General features: G+C 39.1%; 1 protein-coding gene across 1 annotated transcript in view; it reads right to left on the minus strand.

Moving 5' to 3' along the window:
• Positions 1-2,926: 2,926 nt before the first annotated feature.
• The window catches only part of LOC132155809 (secretory carrier-associated membrane protein 5-like), a 9,414-nt gene continuing 1,306 nt past the window's right edge, over positions 2,927-11,034 (minus strand). Inside the window, exons 2-7 of the mRNA XM_059564513.1 lie at positions 9,758-9,806; positions 9,532-9,651; positions 6,813-6,969; positions 6,180-6,281; positions 5,945-6,062; positions 2,927-3,823 (exon numbers count right to left, since the gene is read on the minus strand). Coding sequence (XP_059420496.1) covers positions 3,692-3,823; positions 5,945-6,062; positions 6,180-6,281; positions 6,813-6,969; positions 9,532-9,651; positions 9,758-9,764 — 636 coding nt within the window. The 5' untranslated portion in view covers positions 9,765-9,806 and the 3' untranslated portion in view covers positions 2,927-3,691. The remainder of the gene's footprint in view (positions 3,824-5,944; positions 6,063-6,179; positions 6,282-6,812; positions 6,970-9,531; positions 9,652-9,757; positions 9,807-11,034) is intronic.

Genomic DNA, 11,034 nt, shown 5'->3' on the forward strand with positions numbered 1-11,034 from the left:
CAGCAGATGCCAACTAAAGCTCTATCATGCAAAAAGGAAGCCATATGTGGACATGGTCCAGAAGCGCCGTCGTGTCCTGTGGGCCAAGGCTCATTTACAATGGACTATTTCAAAGTGGAATAGTGTTTTATGGTCAGACGAGTCCAAATTTGACATTCTTGTTGGAAATCACGGACGCCGTGTCCTCCGGGCTAAAGAGGAGGGAGACCTTCCAGCATGTTATCAGCGTTCAGTTCAAAAGCCAGCATCTCTGATGGTATGGGGGTGCATAAGTGCATACGGTATGGGCAGCTTGCATGTTTTGGAAGGCTCTGTGAATGCTGAAAGTTATATAAAGGTTTTAGAGCAACATATGCTTCCCTCCAAACAACGTCTATTTCAAGGAAGGCCTTGTTTATTTCAGCAGGACAATGCAAAACCACATACTGCAGCTATAACAACAGCATGGCTTCGTCGTAGAAGAGTCCGGGTGCTAACCTGGCCTGCCTGCAGTCCAGATCTTTCACCTATAGAGAACATTTGGCGCATCATTAAACGAAAAATACGTCAAAGACGACCACGAACTCTTCAGCAGCTGGAAATCTATATAAGGCAAGAATGGGACCAAATTCCTCCAGCAACTCATAGCCTCAATGCCCAGACGTCTTCAAACTGTTTTGAAAAGAAAAGGAGATGCTACACCATGGTAAACATGCCCAATCCCAACTATTTTGAGACCTGTAGCAGAAATCAAAATTGAAATGAGCTCATTTTGTGCATAAAATTGTAAACTTTCTCAGTTTAAACATTTGCTATGTTATCTATGTTCTATTGTGAATAAATTATTGGCTCATGTGATTTGAAAGTCTTTTAGTTTTCATTTTATTAAAATTAAAAAAACGTCCCAACTTTTCCGGAATTCGGGTTGTAGAAATGCACAGATGCGCCGTAAAATTTACATCAAAAGTGACATCAAGCTTCAATTTTATTATTATGTGTTTTCTTGGCAATCCAGTCCATGGCCTTTACCTTGTTATTGTCATTTACCAGAGCACTGAACATCCAGGCCCTTTGCTGTCAGTGATATAATGTACCTTTACAAGCCAGTTTGAGCAGAGTCCGGGTCTGAGATGATATAATAGTCAGTACTCACTGATATAAGGAACATATGTTTCACTGTGATGGTGACTTTATTGGTTATACTTCATAAAACAATTTGATTTAAGATGGTAAATATGCTCATCTTCATAATGCAATCTCTGAGTTTTATTACGTCGCCTGTGTGTTAGTGCAAATCGAGCGTGTTCCCGCTAAAGCAGAGGACGTCGGTGATGTCTAACGTGAATGATTCCATCATCGCTCTGCACAGAGAGATACAAATGACCAGAAAGAAAGAGAACATGAGACAAATCCATGTATTGTCTTCAGCCATCTAACCTGGGTGCAGACACATGCTCGACGGATGTCCAAATTTGCATCTAACTGAGAGTCAAGTGATTAGCCTGACAAAGTAGAGCTGTTGTTCAGGTCTTCTGGGTGGTGTCCCATTGTCTGGGGAATCCCAGTCTCCAAAGAGAGGGAATGGCAATCATGGAAAGATCTCAGCATAGAGCAATACTGCGCCCTGCTGGACAAACACAACTTGGAAGCCCAGAGAGCAAACGGGTTTAGATGATGCATTTGATGATTTTCGATGTTGGTGATTTATTTAAAGGAGCCGTATGTAGGATTGTGGCCAAAACTGGTACTGCAATCACTATAAAAATACTGTAGAGCGGTGTCTCCCCTCCCCCTACCCCCTGACTCCAGGTTGCCAGATAAGCTGCAGGATTCAGCAGAAACGCAGGCTGCTTCAATGAGCTTCCAATGGCAAGTGATGAACAGACGTACACAGTAAGTTTTTTTTCTTCTGTTAATTATGTTTATGCTTCATGAGAGATATTTTGATAAGTAATTGTGTATTTAAAAAATGTACTAATTGTCATTAGTTAACTATAATAGTAAAGATTTATGCTTGTATGTGACAGTATAATCGTAAAGATGTATGCTCGTACGTGACAGACAGAAAGGTAGCTGTTAGTCTAACTTGTAACGCTATGTATCTGTCATCATTTCAATCAGAAAATATTGTTAGAGTAACTAAATTACATTAGCAATGGTCATACAGGTCAACTTGCAGCATGTGTAACTTAGTCCACGATATACATGAAGAACAAATGACGACTCATTTTTACTGAGGTAACATTAGGTTACTGTCTCAATTACGTTTGAAATTGCCATAATGGGTGTGCTAATGTTGTTTTCCTCAGCGTCTCAGCATAATGACAGAGAAACGGGCTCCTATAATGCATTGCTAATGTTAGCATACGTCCATGTGAGCTAACGTTATGTTACTTTGCACAAACATGCATAACTTTGTTCGACTGTCATTAATATATGAAATGTCCATTGACATCAAGTACAAGTTAGCCAAGCATAGATGAATCTTACCTGTCCAGGAGAAAATTAGCAACGTTGGCGTCTGTGTTCAAATTCTTCTCCGTTTTCAGCCGTCTCCATCAAAAGCATCTCCAATACAAATTCTGGTTTTATTTCGGACTTTGTCACGATGAATTTCTGAATTATAACGAGGTCTTTTTGATTTAGTAACATTAGACATTTTTTATCCGACTGGAGTTAGGGTAGGTTACAGCAAAGCTGGCAACACGGATCCCGAAACACTACTGACTTCGTGATTGGTAGATAGGTGGAGGGAGGCGCGTCAGGCCAAAACACAAAATGACAACATCAACATCAGTTGAGGACTGCAAGTCCACTTTTTAAATGACAATATCCTGGCCGGACTACTGTTGTCAGTGATATAAGTATTTGAAATGAACATGATTTCTTAATGTCTAGCCATTTTATGATTAATTGAAATAGATTTCTTACATACAGCTCCTTTAAATTCAAGTCATGAATCAGTAACATGTGGAAAACATGTCTAAATGTCAAAGGCAAGTCGTATTCAATTCCCTTTTCACACAGGTATATGAAAGAAAGAAAAATAGCAAACAGAACTGCTTCTTCAGTGGCTCTGTGTTCTTCACGAAATGTCTTATTATCTATTTATATATAAATCCCAGATATTTCCAGCTTTTTCACGATCATACTAATTTTAATATACTTAAACTTTTAAATTGAATACGGTCACATAACAGCAACCCAGCAAACAGAGAACAATCTCAGAACGCTGGCTAATGTTCTTTTCAAGTTTTGAACAAACGTTCTTCCAGTAACATTAATACAATATTCATTCAATGCTATCTGCACTTTAATAGTGTTCTCAAAACATTTGCACAGAAATGTTATTCACGCATTATTCACTGGAATGTTTTATTTCTAAAACGTTTGTTAAATGTTGCTATGTGTTTGAGAATGTTCAGACACCATTCAAATGTAACGTTCACATACTATTTTGAAAAAATGATAAAAAAAGGAATGTTTGACTGTTCAGAGAATAATGTGTTCATAACTTAATGGGAACGTTCAAAGTTCTTATAACATGTGGGGAGCAAACAGGCTGAAATAGATACAAAAGCTTGAATAAAAACACAGAGATTTCAATTAAAAAGCCAAAGAACCCAAGCATCGCTCGGTTGGTTCCACCTGGAGTTTCCTCCACTTCACCTGGCGGTCAGCGGGTGTTGATGACCGAGGCGTTGGCTGTGTTTCACACGGTGTTGTCGTAGTCGGGTGTGGAAAGCTGTGCCGTCGTTCCCTGAGGGTTCTTCCAGGAGCCAGAGACCCACTCCTCCTGCGCTTTACTCATGCTGCCACCACTGCCACGATAGAAGTTATGAACCTGCAAAGATCAGTCAAAAGAAATACACTGAAGCATACTTTGAAATAGACCACTCATATATACTTAAGTTCAAACAGAATGTTTTCAGACACTTAACTGCATGTTATTTACAATGAAATGTATTATAAATTTAATTAATATTAAATGCAGTTAAGAGAAGTTAAGAGAATTTGCTGACTCACTTATGCAAGACTTTGGTGCATATTTATATGTAATTTCATAATTACTTCTACTGTATTTGAAATATAGTTATAGTTACTGTTGAATGTACTGAGAAGCATTTACGGTAAGCTAAAATATACTTTAATGCTATTGCTATTGAAACTTCTATGTCATGTATATGGAATGATATTCTGGACAATATATTTAAAAGGAATTGCATTTTCAATTTTCAGTCACAAATTGAAAACGCAATTCCTTTTGAATATGGTCTGGAATAGTGTTCCATACATGTTTTTTTTTTTTTTTTTTTTTTGACATTTGCAATGATGAAGTTAAAGTTTAGTAGATTTTAAATATATTACATTTATACAGCAGTTGTTTCTGGTTCTGGATTCTGATTGGCTGAGAGCCTTTTCCAACAGTGCAATATTCCAGTGTTAACAGAACTCCAAAATAAGTGTTCATCTTTAAAGCACAATGAAAGTTTATTAAAACACAATTTAAATTAACTTTAAAACTAAAATTTCAATTATTTCAAAGTGCACTTTTTTAAGTATATTTAATGGTGTTGTGTTGTGAAACAGTTATGAAAGTGTCTCCCTCTTTCAATAATATTTGCAGTTTCAAGAAATATAGGTCACAAGATTATTATAGTTAACTAAAACTAAAACCAAAAATGTGGTTACTTGATGTACTAAGATAACAAAAACTGAAATAATAATAATACAAATTTTGAATAATTAATAAAGAAACTAATAATAAAAAATTACATACAGCAAAATTACATGAAAAATAAAATGCAATAAATAAAATTAAAACTATAACTAAATAAAATAAAAATAAAAATAAAAATCATGATATACAGTATGAATATATAGATGCTGAAACAACATTTGTAGTTTGATTTTTAACCAAGCGGCAACATTCTGATCTGAAAAATGAAGCCTACCCGGAAGTGCGAAAAACTGCAATACATCGAAAATCCGCCAGGGGAAGGTCCCAAAAGGGAGCGAATGTCCATAGCCCCATGTTAAAATGTCCGTTTTCACAGCATAAATTCATGTTTTTACAAGTTGGTCCCATGGACTTTTATTGTATTTTTCGATAGCTTCCGAGTGCCTGACAACTGTGAGGGGGGTTATTTTTTTTCTAACTCGTTAGTTTAGATCGTATTTAGATTTAATATATGACAATAAGGGTGTGGTTAACTTTGAGTGACAGCTTGATTGACAGCTGACAAGGCAGCGCCACGGAGAATGACAACAAGAAGCGCCATTTTTTAATACAGTTGACATATAATACTACTGTTTCTGTATCATGAAATGTAGTTTTAAGAGGTTTTCAGGCGAGAATGTAGTTGTTTAAAGCTCAAATCTGTGGTTTATTTAAAGATTTATGAAAATTGTATCCAGTTGATCCAGCGATGACCGGGCGCTCGGCGTTCATGTACCCCGCCTGAAGCAGTCTTTCCTCGGCTAGACCTTCTAAAGTTTGCCGCCAATGCCGCGGACTCTGGCGTCTCTGTAGTGGTTAAACATGAGATATAATTCATCTTGTGTATATCTAATGGGCGATTTTTGGTCTCGTAAATCTATAATTTTTTTCCCTGGGCAATCGTTTTGGCTGAGGGAAAGTTACTGCTCCCCGGGCGCCGCAGCATAAATGGCTGCCCACTGCTCCGGGTGTGTGCTCACAGTGTGTGTGTGTGTGTTCACTGCTCTGTGTGTGTGCGCTTCGGATGGGTTAAATGCTGAGCACAAATTCTGAGTATGGGTCATCATACTTGGCTGAATGTTCACTTCACTTCACTGGCTGAATGTCACTTCACTTACATGCTGCAGCATCACATTTAATGAGACACCAGACACCAGACATGTCAGCTAAACGATCTGTAACTACAGACCGACAAAGAGGCAAAGCCAGGCCTGTCCCGCTTGAACAGATCAGAGAGGGCCAAACCTTTGTAAGTACAACGAATGAGACGACAGCGACTGCGGTGAACATGAGCGTGGGGATCAACATGATGATGGAGGCAAAGACACTCGTGCCAAAGAAGGAGATGGTGCCCAACCAGCCGCTGAAACACAGAGAACAGACCCGAAGATATGGAGAAGAATGAATAATGACACACGTTACTCTGTATGGTATGCATCCTGATATTTGAGTATTGATTGTTTTTTTAGCATAATCTCACCAAACACCCCATCCTGGTATACCAATGGCCTGAATTATAGCAATAAAAAGTTGTGCCATGAACACAAAGAAGAATGCCATGAAGTAGAACGAACTGTCGGTCCTGAAAGAAGAAAGAAAGAAAGAAAGAAAGAAAGAAAGAAAGAAAGAAAGAAAGAAAGAAAGAAAGAATAGTAATAATAATAATAGATTCAATATACATTTAACTCACAATGATGAATAATAAATACTAATAATTACATAAAATATAAATGTATTAATACAATACAAAATTATAATACATTATGATGAATACAAATATATTTTAAATTATATTCAACATATAAAATCTCTATAATTTAACAATTTGATAAACTAGTAGACTGGTGCTGACTTGAAGGCATTGTAAATGGGTCAGAATTATTATTATTATTATTATTATTATTAATTGACTTATTAGACCTTTACCGTACATTAATAATAATAATCAGCTATTGTTGTTGTTGTTTTTATTAACAAATATTAATACATTTCATAAAATACAAATGATCAAAAAGAATAATTAATAAATAATGAATATATATATATATATATATAATCAGTATATAAAATCTGTAAAAATAAACCGATGATAAACTAGTGTTCTGGTGCTAACTTGAAGGCATTGTAAATGGGTCTGAACCAGCAGACGTAAGAGCAGGGGGTGAAGAGAATAACCCAGAGGATAGACATGCCGAAGTTAGTCACTCCTCCACCTCCAAACATCCACGCCATACAGCCCAAGAAGTTCACAAGCAGCGTCACTCCGTACACTGGAACACAACAGAACATCAAACCAGGGCTGCATTTCCCAAAAGCATCATTAGCCAACTATGGTCACAAGTTCAAACTGAGAAAATGCTTGAGCACACAGAGGAACCTGAGGAACCTGAACTACTGCACTGCATTCACACAGAGCTAATGATGCAGACAGCCATACAGTTTAGACAATGATTCAGATTACACACACAACTGAGAGATGCAGTCTACTCTATGAAATCATATTATATGTATGTATATAGGTTGCATGCATGAAAAATATATTTTTATAATTCTAAGAATGTAATAAATAAATAGTATGAATAATAATAAGTGTTAATAAGAAGATTTGTACAAAAGCATGCAATTTCACTCAAAAGCAGCACACAGGGGATACCTTTGGCAGGATCAGCTACAGATAGGATCTACAGGAAGAGACGACAATCGTTAATGTATAAACAGCCTGATACGCTTTCCTTCACATTAGACCTGTGTTTCTCAGCTTTACTGAATACTGGATCCCATCATTTCTGAATCCCCTCAGAAAAAAAAATAAAAAATCTTTGATTTCATTAGTGCAGTGAACAAATGAGCGTGAATCCCCACTACAGTTAGTAGGCTTACCCAGTTTTCAGTCATATCAGTTATGTGCAAGATATACTGGATGTCAAATAAATGTGTAAAACATACAAATACTTAATAATTACAATGATTTGTAATTGCATGTTTGTCATGATGAAGTTGCAGTTTAGAACAATTAAACATTTACTTTTTAAGTAAGTGTACTTAAGTGTATTTAGAGAAACAGTCATGAAAGTATATCTTTCAGTGGTCTTTTATTTTATTTAATTACAACATTAATATTCTATTATCTGCAAGCAGTTAAAAAAAAGAAAGAAAATATATATAGCTTTAAAGGTGCCATGTGCAAAAATTGAGGTAAAAATATCCAAAAAATGACCTACACGCATCAAAAGAATGAGAAGAAATAAGGGCGATGATGTCATAAAAAAAATGTCAAGTTATAGTGCTGCAGAGATATCAACCTTAATTAGCATTAGCATTACTAGCCCCGGCCCGACAGGTGTCGTAATACCAGTTTCGGCCATGGGAGGCGGTATGCGGGCAACATAACCACCAGCCAACCTGCAATACACGAATAACTCACACGGCTTGTGGGCGTACCTGAACTTGATGTCAATCGTGTGGAAAGTACAGCCCACTACTTCATTTCAGTTCAGGGAAGAGAGCGGAAGGATGACTGAAGCCCTTGGCAAGAGACCACCACCCGCTACAGGGAAACAACCGCGCTCGGAATCACAAATCAAATCCGATAAGAAAAGGAGCCGAACCAGAGTAAACATCGGCACTGCTTTCAATCGCTGGAGACAACTGATGGACCTGAAAGAAATGAGGTTCGACACCGAACTTGCAACATTTCTTTTGGATTGGTAAGTTAGATGCTGTTAGTATTTCGCTAGAAGTTTGTTTTATATGTTTGTGTATTTTTTTTCGGGAAGTTATAACATAGAAATGTATCGAAGGCTGTTCGATAAACGTGCTAATGTTAGCGATGGCTAACCGTAGCTGCGTTTGATAATTAGCTAACGTTAGCTATAAATTACCCATTTTTTTATATCATAACTAACCTGCTCTGTCTAGTCTGTTGGTCTCCGTGTCCTCTTTGCTTCGTGGTTTTTCTGTACGTGAGAAAATTGATGTGTGGCGTGAAAGCGTGTGAAAAGAGTCAATTGCGTGTGTCTCACGGTGAATGCTTGAGAGTTGGCAGCTCTGGTTACGTTGGTTGGCGCTAGCTTGGTCAACATCAGCTGTCTGATGTTGACCAATGATGTTGACAGAATGCTGTCTGTCAAATTAATTTAATTCAAATAATGTGTATATACAACTCAAAATGTAATATGAACAAAACGAATATGAACATATTCACTGGTAAAGGTGAAGGGGAGTAGCTTGAAGATGTCATGTTTTAAAATCACTTGACATCACCCAACGTTCCTCTGGAGGCAAAACGTCCTCTTAGGCTTCAGCTATGGCTGTAGGGTTGTTGTGAAGGTAGGGGCGGAGCATAGAGACTATGCTGTTTCTCGTTTGTTACTCTAGAGTAGACCAATTCACTTTATTGAGGCATACTGCCCCCATCTGGTATGGAATGTGGAGTATGACTTGATTTTTTTGCCAGACATGACAGATGGCACCTTTAAGATTTTAGTGCACATCCAATACAATTAAGCATACTTCATTTCAATAATAATCAAGATAATATTATTTAGCAATATTTGAAGATATGTAAGATATTCTTAACAGTTTTTTATTTGAGTTTTGATTGGCTTTTTAGGCAAAAGTACTTGAAAAATTTAATATATGTAAAAATATACAAAACCCATATCCTAAATATATATTTATTTATTTTACAACGTAAAACAACATATTCCAAGACTAAATTACCATAATCCACGTTTATGCCTCTAGTTGTCTGAGACAGAATATGCGTAGGCTATTTCCACAGATTCTCTGTGCATTAGACCTCAGTGTTATTCATGTGTTTCCAGACTTACAGATCCACAGATGGTAGAGTCTCTTGCACATGGTGCGGTGCTGGTCAGGAATCTCCTCAAAGTCCTGGTGGAAGCACGGCTTCAGAGGAATAAAGCCAGGCAGACGAGGAAAGTTGTTTTCTACAGGACAAATAAACAGAGCAATGCATCAATGTAAAGTACTGTTTGTTATTGTTGTGCTGGTCATGTCATGAATTAAATATATGGATTGAATCAGAGCCCTTACCAGCCATTGGGAAATTAGTGACGGTGACCTGTTCTTAAGAGCTGTGAATCTATACGTGAAGAACATACATATGATGAACCCATGTTTCTGGAGCACTGAACAATAGAAGGGCATGTAGGGATATGTTGTCACAGAGTTTGGAATAGATAATTTTTATTTGACCAGAAATACAGTAAAAACTGTAAAAATTTTAAAATATTATTAGAAATTAAAACATCTGTTTTCTGTGTGAATATCTGTTAAAGTTTAATTTATTTCTGTGATGCACAGCTGTATTTTCAGCATCCTTCCTCCAGTCTTCAGTGTCACATGATCTTCAGAAATCATTCTAATATGATGATTGTAATGAATTAAAACCCTTGTAATCGTCGGGAAGAAGGAGGCGGGAACCGGCGGACAATCAAATAACATTTTAATAATACAAAATAAACACAAAACAGCGCACCAGCTCCTCACGGATGACTGGTGCGCTCAAATAAAAAACAAAACACAACTAAAAGCCCAGGCCTGGTCCTCTCTCGTCCTTCACTGTCGTCGCTCCAGTTTTATATCCTTCCATCTCCTCCGTGGGCCTCGAGACCGGCGGGTCGAACAGGTGTAGCTCATCTCCAATCACTCCACCGGCCTCGCTCCCACGTCCCTCGGCCCCGCCCCACTCGCCACATACCCCCATCGCCCCTCGCAGGCCGGGGGGTACTCCTGAGTCTGCGCTCTAGCACCCCCCCCCCGCTCACGGTGACCTGCGGGAACCTGGGGGTAGGACTGACGAGGCGAGATAAATGGAGATGGAAGGAGGAGCGACAGAGACGAGAGAGGGAGAGAGGAAAAAATAAAAATAAATTCCGGTTCCCAGATGCACTGCTGCTCGGCCCTCCACCAGCTGGGTGATCTCCTCCGTGGTGCCTGGCGGTGGCACTGGACGACCCTCGGCGGAAGGCACGACAATCCTCCGCCGCCCGGTGGACGGCGACGGCTCCTCCGGTTTTGGGCACCCGGCAGGAGTCCCACGTTCCCTGCTCCTCCGGATTCCTTCACGGAGGCAGCAGGCTCCGGCCCCCTGGCGAACGGCGCCGACTCCTCCTCTCCCTCACGTACGGCAGCCATCCCTCCACATCGCGGGCGGCCGGCCGGCAGCGAGCTCGCCCGTCCCCGGCAACTCGCTCCAGCCCACCGCCTCGAGCGTCCATGGCGGCATCCTCCTCGCCTGCTCGATGGCACCGCAGATTCACCACAGCGGCGAGGGATCTTCAGCAGCGCGTCCCTCCTTCTCCCGGGTT

This window comes from Carassius carassius, chromosome 13, assembly GCF_963082965.1.
Source record: "Carassius carassius chromosome 13, fCarCar2.1, whole genome shotgun sequence".
Classification (NCBI taxonomy): domain Eukaryota; kingdom Metazoa; phylum Chordata; class Actinopteri; order Cypriniformes; family Cyprinidae; genus Carassius; species Carassius carassius.